The following is a 20,507-nucleotide window of genomic DNA, read 5'->3' on the forward strand; positions in this document are numbered from 1 at the left end:
TGGTAATTTAGATTAATGACTTTAGATCCTTCTTCCTTTCTAATATATGCATTCAATGCTATAAATTTCTCTTTGAGCACTGCTTTTGCTGTATTCCACAAATTTTCATAAGTTGTATTTTCATTTTCATGTAATTCAAAATATTTTTAAGTTTATTGTGATGTTTCTCCTTTGTCCAACATGTCTAGAAACATGTGGTTTAATTGCCGCATATTTTGGGATTGTCCAGTTATCTTTTTGTTATTGATTTCTAGTTTAATTCCACTGTGGTCTGAAAACAGATATTGTATGATTTCTATACTTTTAAATTTGTTAACAAGTATTTGAGACCCAAAATGTGGTCTCTCTTGGTAAATGTTCCTTGTGAGGTTGGGAAGATTGTGTATTCTTCTGTTGTTAGGTTAAGTGGTCTCTAGATGTCAATTTTATTCAGTTGATTGATGGTATTGTTGAGTTCATCTATGTCCTTACTGATTTTCTACCCGTTAGATATGTTCATCTCTCATAAAGGGGTGTTGGAGTCTCCAATTATGATAGTGTAATCATCTATTTCTTTTTTGCAATTTTATTAGTTTATGCCTCACATAGTTTGATTATCTGTTGTTAGGTGCATACACATTATAAACTTTTTTGTCTTCCTGGAGAATTAACCCCTTTATCATTACATAATGTACTTCTTTGTTTCTGCTAACTTTCCTTGCTTAGATGTCTGCTCTGTCTGAAATTAATATAGCTAATCTGGCTTCCTTTTGATTAGTGTTAGCATGATATATTTTTCTTGATCCATTTACTTTTGATCTATATGTGTCTTCATATGTAAGATGGGTTTCCTAGAGACACTATGTAATTGGATTTTATTTTTTAACCTGCTTTGACAATCTCTGACTTTTCATTGGTTCATTTGGACTATTGATATTCAAATTATTATTGATATAGTTGGATTACGATCTTTCCTATTCATTACTGCTTTCTATTTTTGTCCTTGTTCTTTTTTCCTATTTTTTCTTTCTGCTTTTTTTTGCATTTTGTTGTTCATTTGAGCATTTTATATGATTCCATTTTCTCTCTTTTCTTAGCATGTTGGTTATACTTTTTTTAAAACTTTTTTTAGTGGTTGCCATAGAGTTTGCAGTATACATTTACAGTAATCTAAATCCATTTTCAAATACCACTTTACCACTTCATAGGTAGTGTGAATACCTTATAATAACAAAATAATCCTAATTCCTCCTTTCCATCTTACAATTTATGATTTATATATAAACATACATATATATGATATATACATAAGCATACACAATCAAATACATTGTTGGCATTATTATTTTGAGAAACCCGTTACCAATTATATCAATTAAAAAATAGGTATTTTTATTTTACCTTTACTTATTCTTTTTTCAATGCTCTTCCTTACTTTATGTAGTTTTCAATGTACGTTATTTTCCTTCTCTCTGAAGAACTTCTTTTAACATTTCCTTCAAGCCAGGTGTACTGACAAGAAATTCCCTTAAATTTTGTTTTTTCTGAGAAATTCTTTATTTATCCTTCACTTTTATTTTTCAGAGGAAGATCTGCCCTGAGCTAACATCTGTGTCAGTCTGCCTCCATTTTGTATATGGGTCGTGGCCATAACATGGCCGCTGATGAGTGGTGTAGGTGTGCACCTGGGACCCCGAAGCTGGGCCGCTGAGCAGAGCGTGCCGAACTTAACCACTAGGTCACAGGGCTGGCCCCTATTTCTCCTGCAATTTTGAAGGATAATTTCACAGGTCCAGAATTCTGTGTTGGTGGCTTTTTTTCCCTCAACACTGTAAATATTTCACTCTTCTCCCTTCTTTCTTGCATTGTTTCTGAGGAGAAGTTGGATGTCATTCTTATCTTCTGCTATAGGTAAGGTGTTTTTTGCTCTGGTTTCCTTCATGATTTCTTCTTTATCTTTGATTTTCTCTTCTTTGAAAATGATATGCCTAAGAGTAGGGTTTTTGTAGCATTTCTCGTCCTTGGTGTTTCTGAGATTCTTGAATCTATGATTTGGATCTGACATTAATTTGGAGAAATCCTCAGTCATTTTTGTTTCAGATATTTCTTTTGTTACTTTCTCTCTTTCTTCTTCTTCTGTTATTTCCATTACATATATGATACATCTTTTGTAGTTGTCCCACAGTCCTTAGATATTCCATTCTGTTTTTCAGTCTTACTCTTCACTTTTTGTTTTTGAGGGTTCTATTGAAATATTCTGTAGCTAGAGATTCTTGCCTCCATCATGTCCAGTCTACTAACAAGATCATCAAAGGCATTCTTCATTTCTCTGACAGTGTTTTTTATCTCTTGCACTTCTATTTGGTTATTTCTTTGGAATTCCAACTCTTGGCTTCCCTTGCCCATCTGTTCTTACATTCTGTCTACTTATTCTTAGAGCCCTTATTACATTAATCATAGTTGTTTTAAATTCCTGGTCTGATAATTCTGACATTCTTACCGTATCTCGTTCTGAATCTTTCTCTGTATCTTCCACTTGTGTCTTTTGCTTTTTGATATGCCTTGTAATTTTTTGTTGACAAACAGACATGATGTACTGTGTAAAAGGAACTGATGTAAGTAGGCCCTTAGAAACGTATTGGTGAGGTGTGGGGTGAGGGAAAGAATTCTATAGTCCTACGGTAAGGCCTCAGTCTTTGAGTGAGCCTACGCCTCTGGACTTCAAATTTTTTTCTCCTTGTTTAGGTGGGAGAGGATGGCTAGAGTGGGCTGGATTTGCATAATTCTCTTCTTTCACATGGAAGACTAGAGGACACTGGAGTTGGGTATTTCATTTCCGGCAATAAATTCTATCTCATTCTTCTTTTTTATTGCTCTCTGTTTAGTATTTTTTAGTAACTTATTTGATACTTAATAGCCTAGAGAGCCTCTTTTATGGATACATTTTATTATATGAGGAAAGAAAATAGAATGCTTACATATAAGATTAAGTTTACCCAGTTTTTTACTCAGGAAGAAAAAAAGTTTATTCTTCAGAGAAATCCTCATTTAGGAACTCAAGAAACCTCTCCCAAAACCTTTGCACATCTAGATATTTTCTCATTCAGATAGCATGCAAAATACTCCATATGCTTCTGGCCTACTTCTTATGCCCTTTCTATCTCTCTGGACATTGTTCCCCAAGTTTCCTGTTCTAATATTGGTATAAATGTGGATAACATTTTTATAATCCTTAGTGTACTTTCCTCTTGGCCTTTGTTGGCACATTTTCTTCACTGGAGCATTTCCCAGGAGCCTTGGGCATATCTTGCAGATAAAACAGCATGTGGCTTATGCAGGTTAAAATTCATATAGAAACCATGTTCAGAAAGGCCCAAAGTAACTCCATATCCAGCTTCTCTTCACTATTTTTGCTCCCAAGGCTACAATGGAAAATATATCAAAGAATATTAACTATAGAAATAAAATAATTCCAAAAGTATTGAGAGTGATTTTTAGAAATGCAGGATTTCTTTTTTTTTTTGCTTGAGGAAGATTGGCCCTGAGCTAACATCCATGCCCATCTTTCTCTACTTTATGTGTGGGACGCCTGCCCCAGCATGGCTTGATTAGCAGTGTGTAGGTCTGCACCCAGAATCCGAACCAGTGAACCCCAGGCTGCTGAAGCAGAGTGTGTAAACTTAACCACTGCACCACTGGGCTGGCCCTTAGAAATGCTAGATTTCTTAACCTAACAAATAGTTGTCCATGTATTTTTTAAATAATTTCAACCAGCAGAGGCAGTGCATTTGTATGACAAATAGAGGTAAGATTATAAAGTTAAAGCCCATGAAAAATTTTCTTTTCTTAGCAGTGAGTCCTTAATTCTTAGCTCAGCTTTCCATCAGATTGAGTGGAATAATTTGGAGGTACTAACTTTTTCTGTAAGTATCAAGGACTATGAAAGATGAGCATGTTTACATTTCTCATTTGTCATAACAATTTATTTCTTTATTAATTTTCAGAAAATTATTGCCTCTGAGTTTGGTCTTCCTCATTGAAGATAGGTTTAATAAGTAGCACATGCTTCAGTTTCAGACAGAAAGAGTTTAGAATTCCAATTCTACCGTTAACTAGCTGAATGAGCTTGTTTATTTTATTTAACCTCTCTCAGTGTCAGTTTCTTCAAACTCAAGGTAGGGTTATTGTAATGAGTAAATGAGATAAATACATAGAGCCTTAGTATTGACTCTCAAATGAGTTCCTTCAAAAATGATTATTATTATTATTTTATAATGGAACTATCTTCCTCAAATGTGATAACTAGTTTTATTTTTAGGAATAATAAAACTAGCAGTATCCACTCTCTGGGAGTACATACTATAAAATTTTTGTATGAATTAATTTTACTTTTTATTTCAATTAGTCCTCAGTGGGGCTGGTCCCATGGCTGAGTGGTTAAGTTTGAGCGCTCTGCTTCAGCGGCCCAGGGTTTCGCTAGTTCAGGTCCTGGATGCGGACATGGCACTGCTCATCAGTCCACGCTGAGGCGGCGTCCCACATGCAACGACTAGAAGGACCCACAACTAAAAATATGCAACTATGTACCGGGGGGCTTTGGGGAGAAAAAGGAAAAATAAAATCTTTAAATTAGTCCTGAGAATAATTCCATGAAATATTATTTTCATTTTTAAAATGAAATACCCTAAAATTCAGAGAAAGTTGCAGTCTTAGTCCATTTCTCTTTAAATGCAAAGCCTAAAGTTTGCCCCAATAATCCCGCACATTGTAAATTCATATTAAGTCCTGATGCCATACTTTCTATAAGGATTCCTTTTCTTTTTTAACTTAAAAATTATCTTCAAATATGGATACGAGTTAACAAGCTGAGACGATCAGGGTATAAATAGAAGATCTCTATAAAAACCTGTAGATTTTGAGAGTGATTTATGTGATTCTTGTTTTCCTTCATTATTCCTATTCATGCTGGTTGGTGCTTTGATCTGACTTGATCTGACTTCCCTTTCCATTAGGAAAAAAAAGCAACTTCATTTTTCTTTCAGAGGACTCAGGGAAATGGAATTCTGAACTAATTTTAGGAATATTCTAAGGCAGTCCTAATGCAATAATCTAAAAAAACCCTAAGTTGGTTCTCATGAGATTTTTTGCATTCAGTCATGATGAAGTTCTTACATGATATTAGATGTCAGCAAATACAGTTGGGAATGGAATGAATCACCCCAGAAAAAAAATTAGGGGTTATTATAAAGCCAAATTATTACTCAAGATATCAAATTAAACCAATATTCGGTTCTCTTCTCTGACAAATTAACCTAGCATATAGACCTACCAGGAAGAAAAAATGGTCAAGTGAGAGACAAAGATAGAGAATGAGAAAATGGTGTAGTAATGTTGAGGGTGCAGACTGCTTCAGGGATGCATGTGTTCCCAGCTTTACCTAGGACTTCCTAGGAACTTTAACTTAAGAAGAGAGAATTTAGCATACATGTAGGATGCAGGATGGTAAAACAAGTTTCCAGTTATAGTGTGGAATTTAGGAGCGTCTCACCTACTTCTCATAATTCATTTAAAAAAATAAGGAAAAACAATTTCTTAACCCTTTAATAGGCCTTTAAATATTTTTACTTCCTTATATTGGACAATTAGGGGAATACTATTGTTCTTTTCTCAACAAGACCATCCTTAAAATTCACCGTTTCCAGTTATTTCACTTGATGCAATGGCAAGTATTTGTTTATTGAATAGATTAACTTTCACTTTCAATGAGCCACAAGCTTGATTCAACAGTGAGATATTCAATAAAATCAGAATTCATTAAAAAGATAGGGGGAGAAAGGAATATGGAGCTTGTTACCATAAGTTATATGTGACTAGGAAAAAAAATGTAGATGAGTAGTTAAGAAGTTAACCTGAAATGGTGTCTTACAGTTTGGATATATTATTCACTATTCTACCTAAACCATCACAGAAATGGCTTAAAGATCAGAGCCATGCCCAGCCTTTAATTACAGAGGATTGTTCAGTGAGAACAATGACATTTATGTTTGTAAATATCTATCATGTACTTGAATTGCCATTAATTTGCTTACAGAATATGTCATTGTAATGTCTGTTTTTCTTGTAAGTTCTCTTCAGCCTGTTCACTCCAGTCTCTGAGGAAGAGCAAAGGAAAGTGTTCATTTTCTTGTGAATCTCGTATGCTTTCCCAGCAGCAATGGCTGCCATCCATCTCAGCTGGAAGTTTCTTCAAATCATCATAGTGATATTTTTGGCTAAATACTGAGTGAAAATACTGAGGTGAGTGATAAGAGAGCTCAGGCATGTCAGAGAAAAAAACTTGAGAAATTTCACAGTATTATGATGCATTACATACTACAAATCAACAATCCTATATCTTTAAATTAAATATTCTATTGCAAAAGTTTCTCTCATGACACTGAAATGAAAACTTTACTATTTAATGACAGTACACAGAATGAGTGATATGAAAATTGACTGGTTGAATTTATTCAGGGAACTTTTAACTTCCTTTTAAAATGTGTTATTATCATTATTATTATTATTCAGGAAAAGAGAATAAAGGGCTTTCCTGTGCTGTTACATTGATTACTTCAAGGTATTGACCAAATAGAGCTTCTAATAAGTGAATGCTGATGTGGACAAGAAAATGATACAGAACAGAAAAACCTAGGCTTAAATCTTTGTTCTTCCCATTTAGGGTACGCGATTTGGATAAGATTTAAAAAATCTTTTTAGACTGTTTGCAACCTGTAAAATAGGGATTTTCTGAAGAAATAGTCTCTGTAGAACACAGAACTTGGCATATCGTAAAAATTTACTTTAAAACATGTTACCTAGTTTCATTAACTTATTTTAAAAATCTAAATTAAATTAGTGTGGTATAATATGTTTGCTTCCAGAGACAAATTCCAGCACTACTCATGGATAATCCTCTTTTCTTTAAGCCTTCTCATGGTGTTTTCTCCTCTAGGTTACACAAGAAAAGAAAAAAAATGGGAAACTACACAGAAATAACAGGGTTCATCCTCCTGGGACTGTCAGATGACCCACAGCTCCAGGTGGTGATCTTCGTCTTTCTGCTCATCTCCTACGTGCTCAGCATCACTGGGAACCTGACCATCATCACCCTCACGCTGCTGGATTCCCACCTCCAGACCCCCATGTATTTCTTCCTCAGAAATTTCTCCTTATTAGAAGTTTCATTCACAACTGTCACTACACCCAAGTTCCTGAGCACCATTATTTCAGGAGATAAATCCATTTCCTTTAACGATTGCATGGCTCAGTTCTTTTTTTTCATTCTCTTGGGAGTCACTGAATTTTACCTTCTGGCTGCTATGTCCTATGACCGTTATATTGCCATCTGCAAACCTCTGCATTACATGACCATCATGAATCGGAGAGTCTGCACACTCCTTGTCTTTGCTTCCTGGCTGGCTTCGTTCTTAATCATATTCCCATCACTCATGCTATTCATACAGCTCGATTACTGTAAGTCCAATGTTGTAGACCATTATACTTGTGATTATTTCCCCTTACTACACCTTTCTTGTTCAGACACAAAATTCCTAGAGACAATGGGTTTTTCTTGTGCTGTTTTTACTCTAATGTTCACTTTGGCGTTAATAATTCTGTCTTACATATATATCATCAGAACCATTTTGAGAATTCCTTCTACTAGTCAGAGGACAAAGGCATTTTCCACGTGTTCTTCCCACATGATTGTCATCTCCATCTCTTATGGCAGCTGCATTTTCATGTACATTAATCCATCAGCAAAAGACAGAGTATCTCTGAGTAAGGGAGTTGCTGTGCTCAACACCTCAGTGGCCCCCATGCTGAACCCCTTTATTTACAGCCTACGGAATCAGCAAGTCAAGCGAGCCTTCGTGGACGTGGCGAGGAAGACTCTTTTTCACAAGCAAATGAAAAAATGAAAGTGCTATCATAAATTAGAGGCACAATCAAAAGCAAATAGATGAAAAACAGAGCTTTTCAAAAGTCTGTTAATATTCACAGAGCCTCTCTGAAGGTATTTTGCATTACTTGTACTTCTATTGTCAGCAGTTTACTAAGGATATTTGAATACAGGTACAGATACAGATATGGAGCTCTCTCTATACACCAGTAGAGAGATAGGTAAGTTTTTCTTTTTTCTGTTCAAATTCGAATCTTCTCTCATGCACTTCCCTCCTTGGCTAGTCTTTCTACCCTCTAACTATGAGATTGACCTCATTTCCATCTTCTAGATATTTTTTAATTCTAATTTTTCACAATAATTCTTAGAAAATTAAAGAAAGAAGGAGACAGAACAAGAGAGAACAGTGTTTTATGATTTGACCAGGAAACACTTTTTCTAGAAATTCAGGAAATATTAAATCATGTTTACTATTATTTTTAATTTGCTATAAGCATACTTAGACAGACCTATTAGAATATTATGGACACTATCTACTTGATGCTGTAGCTCATGTAGTAACGATGTGAAAAACAGTACAACTAAAAAAAATCACGTAATTATATTTTCTTAAGAAATCAAGAATCATTTTTCATTATGCAGTTTAATATTTCTGGGCCATACAACTTAGTTTAAAAAACAATTATGAATACATACTTGCTTAGGGAAAATTTTCAAATAACCCCCAATTTTTTGGAACTCTATAATTGCCATACAGATTATGCCAATTTTTAATAGAAGCATGAAGAAATAAAAATTACTAGATACCAAATTTGATTACAATTTGCTGTGGCTCAGTGGGATATTTAAATAAATGCTTGATGTTAAGCTGCTCTTTTTGATAACCAATAGCTAAGTGTTTTATAACTTTCTCATATTTGTGGCTATTTTGATATAATATCTCACACATATAATTCATTCAATTACTTAAGTGACAAGCCATATAGACAGGAATAAAGAAGGTAATAGCAGTCACTATACGTAAACTTGAGAATTTTTTTTCGTGAAACAAATCTTTCACATTCACTCTAATTTATGCATTAGAGTGTGGGACTTCATTGGAAAATTTACTGATTAGAATTTATACAGTGATCATACAAGATCAGACAACTCTGGCCATGAAATTTTTTCTTGTTTTCCGTGAAGTCAAAAGCTGAAATAAGAATGGAGGATACTCAAAAATATCCTAAATTTTTATTAACTTTTTTCTTGAAAAGAGAAGAAAGACTATAATCATAATCACTTGGGCCAAATTCTTCATAATATTCATGTACTATGCTCAATTGAGAGACTCAGCTCGATGATTTGCTGAGAAACAAAGTTGTCACAATTTAACGCCGAGGAGATCAGTTGTTTCTGGGGGGTCATGGAGTCACTGTTTCCTTCCTTTTTATTGGAACTATCATTTCTAAGCTAAATTGGGAAAATTTGAAAATATTGAACTTTAGATTTGATTGATAATTGCTGGTTCTCAATCACTCAATAAAAATATACAATAAAGTGAAGATTGCTGTAGATCTGGGAATCAAAAGAATTGTAACATTATTACAAAAAATATGAGGAAGTTTATGCTGGTATTATTGGATGACTCAGCTTTCTATATAACTCTATACCAACTCCTTAGTGGTTTTTATAAATGTTTGGAATCTGTAGGAACATTTTGATTGTCAAAATCAGAGGTCAACAAACTTTTTCTGTAAAGGGCAATACAGTAATAATTTAGACTTTGCAGCCATAGAGTCTCTGATGTAACTACTCAGCTCTTGCATTGTCATATGAAAACAGCTATAAACAATGTGTAAACGATTGGACTTGGGTATCTTCCCATGAAACTTTTTAAAAAAATAGACGATGGGCCAAATTTGGCCCATGAAGCATAGTTTGCCCACACTTGTCTTAGATTTTTCCATAAACATTGACCCACATATTATTTCACCTTGAATGTAAGATAATTTGACTAAAATTCAATAATAGATGTAAGATTTTAAAATTTAACTCTAACTTTTCTTTTTTATTATGAATGTGAATGAGAATAATCTTATAAAACATTTCCAGAGGAAAAAAGCGGTAAACATTTCTAACTCATTTCATGGACTTTGATATCATTCTTGATATCAAAAGATAATATGAGAAAGGAAAAATAACCAGCAATTTGACTCATAAAATAGAAGATAAAATATTAAAAGAAATTAGGAAACCTACTACTTCATTTTACATATGATTTTATTCCAAAGACAATTTATCTTTAGAAAATCTATTTGTGGAGTTTACCACATTAACAAATTAAAGAGAAAAAAAGTAAAACAAAAAGAAAAATGCTCTTTGATAAAATGCAGTGGCCATTTATGATTTTAAAAAGTCTTTTAGTAAAATAGAAAGAACAGAACATTATTAACCTGATAAAGGTCATCTACCAAATCAGTACCTGCATAGGCAAGCACAACCAGATATGCTGGATGCCACTGGTTTGGCTCTAATTCGAATGTCAACTGTAGAATGATATTTTGGGCACAATTGGGGTCATATGAGTATAGGCAAGGTTGTAAATGATAACCAAAGATTTTTTGTTAATTTTTCTGGCTGTGGAAATTGCACTGTGGTTAAGCAAGAAAATAAACATATAGTTTAGAAATTCATACTGAAAATATATAGGAGTGAAAAGGCATGAGACTTAGGTTTTGGTTTAAAATACATCAACAAAAGAAAAAAAACTAAAAAAGACAGGTAAAGGAAATATGAAAAAGTCTTCATATTTATTGAATCTGCTTGATCTGTACATGAAATTTATTTTTCCAGTTTTCTATCCTAACGTATGTTTGAAAATATGCATAATAAAAAAATTACCTCAAATATCATGCTTAATTTCTGAAACCACAGCAATATCCTTGGTAAAATCAAATACAAGATGAAAATGCCTGCTACTGCTTTTTATTTAATACTTTGCTAGAAGGTCTATCCAGGGCACTAGCACAAAAACCAAACATATTTAAAAATATTAGGAAGGAAGAAACAAATCTTTATGTGCAAATAACATGATTTTCCTGCCAAGGCCTTAGTGCAATTACACTAAATGTTTCTTAAACCTGAAGTTCTGCTCTCCCAGGTATCTGCATGGCTAACACCCTCAACTCCTTCAGGTCTCTGTCCAAATGGCACCTCAGTAAGGCCTATCCAATGACACTTTTTAAAATTATAGTAGCTTCCCACTTCCAAGTTTTTAAATTTTCCCTTCCTTTACAAAATACTTAACTTATAATTTACTTATCGAGTTCATTGCTTATTGTCTATATTCTCTCACATCCCTCACCCCTTTGTAGACAAAATGATGTGCTCTCAGCAGTGGTGTGTGGAGCCTGCCTGTATCACTTCCCAAGAGCCAATTGTGTGTGTCTCTCCTCAATGCTGCATTCAGTAGAGTCATATCGGCAGCTTGAAATCTGCCATCACGGGAGACTTCACATCATAGAAACTGACAAACTCTGCACAGCTGCCCCTCACTTCTATCCCCTGAGAGACGGTTGAACATTTACAAGAAGTCACAGCCTCTCCATTTAGAATATGCATCTGCCATGTAGTGCATATTCAATAAATATTTTTGAATAAATCAGTAAGTTGCATAATTTAGAATGGTTCCAGCATTGCAGAAATCAGAAGCATTAACTAAATATTTTATCCAACATAAACACAATTTATATAATAATGGACATAACGTTGACTTAGCTTTAAAACAACGTTCAAATAAAATGTATTTCATCAAAGCTAGACAATTTTGATTGACAAGGAAATAATTAACTGAATATTCTCTAAGGTATTTGTTTAATGTTCCTTTTTCTCCTTTTATTTTATGTTAGGCCAGTTGATAACCCTTTTTTATTTTATGTTTGTTGACTTTTCACGAGGTCAGTAATAACTCTTCTTATTAAGGTTTGCTTTTTGAGCTTTCTAAGGGTAGGAATTTCCAAATGATGTAAACCCATGTTCATCTTATAAAAATATTCTTTTAACTATTTGGGTTACACCTGGTACTACATGAAGTCCAACATCATCTGTCAATAAAATAACTTCTGAGATTTTAAACTCACTTTATAGAATAATAACTCAATTAAATGATGGTCCTCAGTAAATGGTAGGCCAATCAGACATCTTGCTGGGGGACTTACCTATAAAGGATGATGATATATCACTGGAATTAATTTGGTAACATGAACTGGAATTATTCAGTAATATGATCTCAATTTAGGTTTTCAAAGAAGGTCTTAAAATATTTGGACCCTTTAGCCACTTTGATTTAATAAATTTTATTTTTTGGAGTTTGAGCATGTTAAAGCAAAATATTATTTGTAATTGAAATTCTTCCTTCACTCTTTAAGAAGAGTGAATCCTGGTAGCTGAACTATGTATGTTTCATTGGCTTAAAACGTAGTCACTCATCAACCTCAGAATACACTGGAGATAATTTGACACGTTATCAAAAAGCAGATGTCCTACTAGCTTGTGGACAGGAGTGTAATAAAAATAAATCAGTTTCAAAAGGGTGAATTATTAGGAGGCCCGGAGAAAAGCTAGAGAACTATTAGGAACTAGGAACAAAAAATAAAAGTAGAAAGTAAGAGAACGAGAAAAGTGATCAAGGAAGAAAGAGAGGCAATTTAGCAGCTAGGAGTCTGAGAAAAGATATTATGGAGAAGAAACATGTCTCATAGGATTTTTCAAATGAAAAGTGGTGCTTTGTGAGACACAAACTCACTCTCTTTCCTCTAAGAAAATCAATAAAGACATTGCTCACAACAACACATGTGGTGAAGGCAAGATACTTAAACTTTTTTCTGCCTCAAACTCTTTATCTGAATAATAATACTCACCTCATAAGGTTTTTTGTTGTCCGTTTGGAAAAAAATGACACAATTTAAGTTTATAATCAATGCCTGGTAATCAATAAAATGATTGATACATGTATTATTGTTAAAGAGTTTAAGAAACAAAACATGAAAAGAATCTCTATTTGTATACAAAAATAAAGGCAAAGGAGTTGAATTTTCATAAGCAGAAAATCAGTTTCACTATCTCTACTGATGGTGGTCCCGTCGTTAAGATCCAGAGGTCTCACCTCCCTGGCACAGGTTCATTTCCCAGTCAGGGAACCACATCACCCATCTTTTGGTTGTCACACTGCCACAGGTGCATGTTTATGTGTTGCTGAAATTTATGCTGCCCGTATTTCAAATACCACCAGGGTCACCCGTGGTGGACAGATTTCAGGGGAGCTTCCAGATGAGACAGACTAGGAAGAAGGACCTGGCCATCCACTTCCCAAAAAAACGTCCACAAAAACCCTGTGAATAGCAGTGGAACAGTGTCTGATAGAGCGCCTGAAGGGGAGAGGATGGCACAAAAACCAGGCAGGGTTCTGCTTTGTTGTCCACAGAGTCACTAGGAGTCAGAATTGACTGGACAGCACTAACAACAAGTCTCTCCTGAAATATATTAAATATTTTCAATGCCTATTTTAATGTGTATCAATTATAAATTTGACGTATCTCAATGTCTATGTACTGTCCTATGTGTTCACCAGTGGTTTGCCCTTTCCTATTTTCTTCCTTCTGTCTTACTTTCCAATACTCTCATCTTTCAGTCCTATAGATAATCTGCACTTCTGACATTAAATGCACATATTCTTCATTTCCATATTTATAACAGTGAAGAAAATAAGGACAAATTATAAGATGTACAATTTATATTACACATGTATGAATATATAGTATATGAGTATTATATTCTTCTAGTAATAAAATTGACATCTCTCATTGCAGAATATGTGGAAATAAACAAGAATATCCAATGCAAGATTTCCAAATGCTTATTTTCTTGGTTCATAAATATTCTCACAATGAGATATCATATGAACAAATATAAAAAAGGATTTAATGAAAGTAAGCTATATTGTGAAAGGAAGTAGTCAAAAGGCAATAAATGCAACATTTAGCAAACATTGCTATGATATTAGTCATGGGCAGTGGGAAAGTTTTCCCTAAACTCAAAGGGCCGATACAGGGACAGAACTCCTTATCTGTCTTTAATATGTTGTCCATTTTGGAAGACAATAAAGTCATCCTAGAAATCCAAAGCATTATTTTCTACCATTTCTTTATGGTTTTGTAAAGAACTCTTCTCTAAGTTGTCAAAATTCAGAGGAGATAAGCACAGTAACTCTCCTGAGGATAAAGACCAGAATTACTGGGAGAAAAATGTGGACTCCTTGTGCAAACATAGGAAAGTCAAATTCTAAGTCAAACTTTCACACATTCAGTATCATGTGTTGCCTATACATTTGCCTCATTCACCTCAATAGTTTTGCTTTTTTGTACTTTCTTATCAATATTTATAAAAAGACCAGCAGCAATGATCCACCTGCATCCTTCAATGATGCCTCTCCTTGACACTCTGTTTACTTAGTGAATCCCCCTGAGCCAACAAGAAAGACACAGATAAAACAAGTCCAGTTCCATTTGCATGACATACATAGAGAAGAACATTCCTTACTTTCTATTTTCCAAAGCAGCATTTCCAGGAAAATATAACAGTCTCTGAAGCCTAAGGAAAATATTACTTAGATTTCATAGATGTATAATCATAGAATTACAAAATATTCATTTAAAATATTTGCATAAATACAAAGAAAGTGTTTCAATAAAAAAATATTTTGTACCATATGAAAAGTGGCAAATTGAGGAGTACTTTACTAGTCCATTCAGGTGTAACTGAATTTGTATATGGAGCTTAGGTGGGAGAAGAAAAGCAAGAATGAGTTTATAACAAAATGTTCCAAAATTTTTACAATAGCAGGAATGAAGGATATTGTGGGTCTGACGTTACTAGTCTAACAACAAAGAGAACTATAACCTTTGAGAGCTAGGGAAATGTTAAATCATCATGTCTGTTTTGAGAGTACAATAGAAACCAAATAAACTGCTAACTCAATTTAGCAGTCCTGAAATTCTGTAAATATTTAAGCAAATGAGACAATAAAATCTGACTCTAAATCATCAAGAAGAACCAAAAAGTCAGTAAAATTGCTGTTCTTCAATATAATATATATTATTCCCTATTCTTTAAGTGTTTAAGAATATTATTTACATATGTGTTTGTGAATTTTTCAATATTAAAATCTAAATAATTGTTTACTACCAACAAGACTATTAATGGAGGCCCACAGCAGGAGCACAGAAATAAGTCTTGTATTGTTCATTTACTTTTTTCTATGTTTAAATAGTATTCTGTTACAGAAATAGGATTATAGAAAAGATCTTCTCTATTGGAAAGAATATCTGCTTCCCAGTAAGTGTTATTTTGACTGTCTACTTGTTCCTTTGCTATAGCAATATTGTAAAAAAAAATGAATTGTGCATGGTGTAAATTAAACTGTTTTTAAGCAATTATTCATTTTAGTAACGGAAGTTTACCTTTCTTATCCTTCTTTGTTATCAGAAAAAGAAAAAATGATGTGAGTGAGTGATAACATCAACTAAACTCTTAAGATAGTAATTTAATTTAGGAGAGAATGCCAGCAAAACATTCCCATGGATCAACATGCTTGCTCTAAAGTGAGATGATTACCATGTTGCCTAGTTGTTTAACTTTGTGAAAGTTTCCTAAACTCTGTGGGCCTCAAAATATAAAATATGGAGGGAGGCCTCAATAACCTCTATGAGCTTTCAAACTCTGTATTTACATTATCCACGATCCAGACCAGTTTTTATAATATTGAGGAAAGAAAAAAAATCAATTAGAATATTTTCATATTTTTTATAAAAGGAGCTAATATTTTAAAGAATAATTGTACGCTTAATTTTAAAGAAACATTAGAAGACATAGTTTCTGTTTAAATATTAGCACAAGGTTTTTTATCCATGGCCTGTGATAGTGTATTTTCAAAGAAAAGAGATCAATATTTAACTTCAGATAATATTCATTACTTGAATGTAAGGTCGAATAGAAATTGCAGAGTTTTTGAAGGGAATGTGTGATTTTTATTTTCATAGATTATTCATCATCACGTATATCTTAAAAATTTTATACCTTAGCCTGAATCTTGTTTTAACTTTTCTATATTCGATAGAGGCAACATACATTTTCTGTTCTAAAGGGAGGAAAAAGGGAGGAAAAGAATTTTCTGTTCAACATGCATTTTTCTGTTCATCGGCAATGAAAAACCGCACAGTACCCACAGAATTCATTCTTCTAGGGCTGTCAGATGACCCTGAGCTTCAGATTGTGGTTTTTCTCTTTTTAATTATCACATACATGTTAAGTGTCACTGGAAATCTGACCATCATCACTCTCACCTTGGTGGACTCCCATCTACAGACCCCTATGTATTTCTTTCTCAGGAATTTCTCTCTATTAGAAATATCCTTTACAACTGTCTGTATTCCCAGATTTCTGAGCACAATTATCACCAGGGACAAAACTATTTCATACAATCATGGTAAAGCTCAGTTGTTTTCTTCATTTTCCTCAGTATAATTGAAATCTTCTAACTGCCATATCCTATGATCGCTATGTAGCCATCTCCAAACCCGTGCATTATACAACCATCATGAACAGGAGTCTGCACATTGCTTATCTTTTGTGCTTGGCTGGTAGGATTCTTAAATGTCTTCTACCAGTTATTCTTTCCTCCATTAGATTACTGTGGCTCCAATGTCATCGATCACTTTGTGACTATTTTCCCCTCTTGCAATTATTCTGCTCAGACACATGGTTCCTAGAAGTGATTGGTTTTTACTCTCCAATAGTGATTTTCCTTTTTTTTTTTTTGAGGAAGATTAGCCCTGAGATAACATCTGCTGCCAATCCTCCTCTTTTTTGCTGAGGGTGAATGGCCCCAAGCTAACATCTGTGCCCATCTTCCTCCACTTTATATGTGGGATGCCTGCCATAGCTTGGCTTGACAAGTGGTGCATAGGCCCACACCAGGGATCTGAACCGGCGAATCTTGGGCCGCGGACGTGGAATGTGCTGCGCCACTGGCTGGCCCTAATAGTGATTTTGCTTTTGACTCTAGCATTAATAATTCTATCCTACATGTTCATCATTAGGACAATTCTGAAACTGCCTTCCGCCAGTCAGAGAAAAAAGGCGTTTTCTACCTGCTCCTCTCACATGATTGTCATTTCCATCTCTTATGGGAGCTGCATATTCATGTACGCCAACCCCTCAGCCAAAGAAAAGGCATCATTGGCCAAAGGAGTAGCTATTCTGAATACTTCCATTCCTCCTATGATGCATCCATTCATATACACACTGCGGAACCAGCAAGTGAAGCAAGCCTCTATGGACACCATCCAAAACGTTGTATTTTTCTCTAGTAAATGAAAGTATTAGTAGTGTTAAAAGAATGAAGTTTTTGTCAATGCTTTCTGTATGAGTATGAATATACTCTCCCCAAACTCTCTTTCCTTCACTACAGTTATACAATTACCTCTTTATTCCATTCCCATACTAAAATTTCCCCACATTGAACTCAATAAATTTGATAAAGCTGACTATTGCTTCAGAATTTTCTGTAAATTCAGGTATTTTATTCAAATGTATTTGTATGAAGTAAAAAATCTGGGTTAAAGATTATGATTTTGAGTAGCAGTGGTTTGTTTTTAAGCAGACACAGGGCATTTAGTTTGATGGAAAAAGTATCAGGATAGATGTGAATTTCTGAACTTTTGATTCTTACCAGGTAATAGAAATGAATGTTACTGGGAAATTTCAGTTCTATTTGATTTCTATGAAATCAAATAACCACAATCACCAGGGGATTGGGAATAAAATGTAAAGATCTACTTAAATGTTATAAAAGATTAGAAACTCATATATATATTCAAATTCTTTATGCTATTAGTAATACTAATAAGGGGTATGAGATGGAAGAGGAGGAGGGGTAGAAGATAAAATAATTTTTTTCAGCAATTACTCTATTTGAGACCTATTCTAATTGTTTTCTTTGTATTGGCTCATCTAATCCCGTCAACGAATTCATGAGGTACCTACAATTGTTATTCTCTTTTAGTAAGAGGTATTTTATTTAGGTAGATTAAATACCTCCAAAAATTAAAAACCAGAGAGGAGACAATGTAAAACATGTCAAGTAAATGCATGAAACTATGATCAACTGGTGAGAGTTCAACTTTCTGGAGAACTAAATTTTAATCTGAGGGCCTAGAGCTGCCTTTAGGGTTTTGGCGGGTAAGAAAAAAGAAATAGCATCTACTGATATGTTCCACACACTCTGCCTTGTACTAGGTGAGTCACATGCAATATTCATTGTACAAAATCTCTTAGAAAGTGAACATTATTCCTCATTTATAGGTGAATGAACAGAATGAAATTGAGGTTGAGAGTTCGAGTTCACAGAGATTGCAGGTTTTGGAACTGGGATTTAAATCATTCTGCTTTAACCTCAAAATTTGCACTAGTAGGGTTACTTTCTTTTTCACACTGACTTTCATTTGTAATAATTTATGAATAGACGTTCATGTTAAGTATTAGAATTGTTAACAGACTTTCTTACGTGTATTTATCTCATTCAGGGCTTTACTTACTTATTTTATGACAGACGTTGGGTATATATTAATGAAAAAGGATGATTCTTGCCCTAAAATAACTCATAATCTAGTGGGGAGAAAAAATAATACATAATTAAAAATTAAATTTGATAAACGTATGAATTTGTCTCTAAGCAAGCAATAGGCCTGATAGTGTTGTTATTGAAAAAAAAAAAAAAAAAAAAAAAAATGTCAGTTTTCCTGCCTTTTCTCCTGGCAGAATTATGGTCAACTTCACAATAATTGCAAAATGTTGCTCCATTTTAACCCTCAAGTCTCACGCATGTGATAAACCTTGTTTTCTTTGGCTGTCATCTTAGTTTTCACTTTTCTTTCTTTGTCATTATCTTGTGTGTTATAAAAAATCACATTATTTCCTGAGTAAAGAAGGGCTACTGGGAAAAAGATTATTATGATCTCCGAAACTCTCCCAGAGGGCTCCTTCTGGCCCCAACCTCTATTGTGAATCATGGATTGATTCTCTACTCATTTGACCTGTGTATCAGTCCGTAACTATTATTATCTCAGATGTATATGAAAGATGTTATATCAATAACCACACTCTAAATTTCTAGGAGATGTCAAGCTATTTCAAGTATTTATCACTTTGCAACCAGGAAACACTGAGGTCTATTTCTCAAATTAGGTCCCGTGCACAAAACTAAAAGAAAAACCCATAACGATAATATATATTGAATACTGTAAAAAGATATCTTATAAATAATAAAATAAGTGATTATGCATACAGTATTTTTTCTTCACTCAATAACTATACATAGATATTAAAAGCTTCCTAGAAGTAGAACAAGGATCTTACAGATATAATTTCTTCCTAATTCTTATATCATTGTGATAATTCATTCAGATGTTGTTTCTAACGACACTTTTTGAAGCCACTAGGTTACAGGCATGAGCTAGTCATTTAGAATATACCATCCCCACCCCACAGGATTTCAGGCAACAGATAAAAATGTAGACATTTGGGGGCTGGGCCCTGTGGCCGAGTGGTTAAGTTTGCGCCCTCTGTTTTGGTGGTCCAGGGTTTCACTGATTTGGATCCTGGGTGTGGACATGGCATCGCTCATCAGGCCATGCTGTGGCGGCATCTCACATAGCACAACCAGAGGCACTCACAACTAGAATATATAACTACGTACTGGGGGGCTTTGGGGAGAAGAAGAAGAGGGAAAAAAAGGTTGGCAACAGATGTCAGCCCAGGTGCCAATCTTTAAAAGTAAATAAATAAATAAGTCCGATCCTGTGGGGAAAAAAATGGAGATATTACATAATAGAATTAATCTCTTATAAAAGCATATACCAAGTGCTATATCAATATAAAAGATGGAGTTTCTCACAACATTTTCAGTAAACAAATAAGGATTCCTAGTAAAAATAATAAATATAATTAAATGAATATTTGGGCAAAGAGAATCATGATTGCAAATAAAAGAGTCTTAAATGGGAGAGAAGTGTATGGTGAGTCATGTGGAAATAAATAAAAAACAAGTAACAGTTACTTCTTTTTTATGCTTTCCATGAAAGAGAGAATTTTGATTCAATTTATTATGCAAAGAAAAATAATGCAATAAAACCAAGGCTTACTTCCTCATGTGAATATTAAATGTTTTAAACTATATTAAATGCTTTACCTATCCCTTTAGGATTTTAACAGTCCCTTTAAGTAAGGATGTTTTCCTCCTCCTTTCAGAGAATGAGACAGAAATTCATAGGAAACAAATAACTTACATATGGCCAATAAACATCAGAACAGTGATTCAAATTGGGACTATGCCCCCAAAATAAGTTTTACTAATTCCCGAGGGAGGGGAGAAACCTTGCAAAGTAAAAATATACAAGTCAATCATAGAATTTCAGAATAAAATGCTATTTAGATAATTTATTCTCTCACAAAAGCACTAAAGGAACCCATTGAAAATGGCAGCCTTAGCCTA

The 20,507-nt window shown here is 34.0% G+C and overlaps 1 protein-coding gene and 1 pseudogene across 1 annotated transcript; both read left to right on the top strand.

The window, feature by feature from the left end:
• Positions 1-6,992: 6,992 nt before the first annotated feature.
• LOC124250684 (olfactory receptor 6C1-like) lies at positions 6,993-7,937 on the top strand. The gene has a single exon (XM_046682794.1). It carries the CDS (start codon positions 6,993-6,995, stop codon positions 7,935-7,937), a length of 945 nt encoding a protein of 314 aa, XP_046538750.1.
• An 8,222-nt stretch (positions 7,938-16,159) lies between these two features.
• Positions 16,160-17,332, top strand: LOC124237641 (olfactory receptor 6C3-like; annotated as a pseudogene).
• The last annotated feature ends 3,175 nt before the right edge of the window (positions 17,333-20,507 follow it).

The sequence above is a fragment of the Equus quagga genome, chromosome 1 (genome assembly GCF_021613505.1).
Source record: "Equus quagga isolate Etosha38 chromosome 1, UCLA_HA_Equagga_1.0, whole genome shotgun sequence".
Taxonomy (NCBI): Eukaryota; Metazoa; Chordata; class Mammalia; order Perissodactyla; family Equidae; genus Equus; species Equus quagga.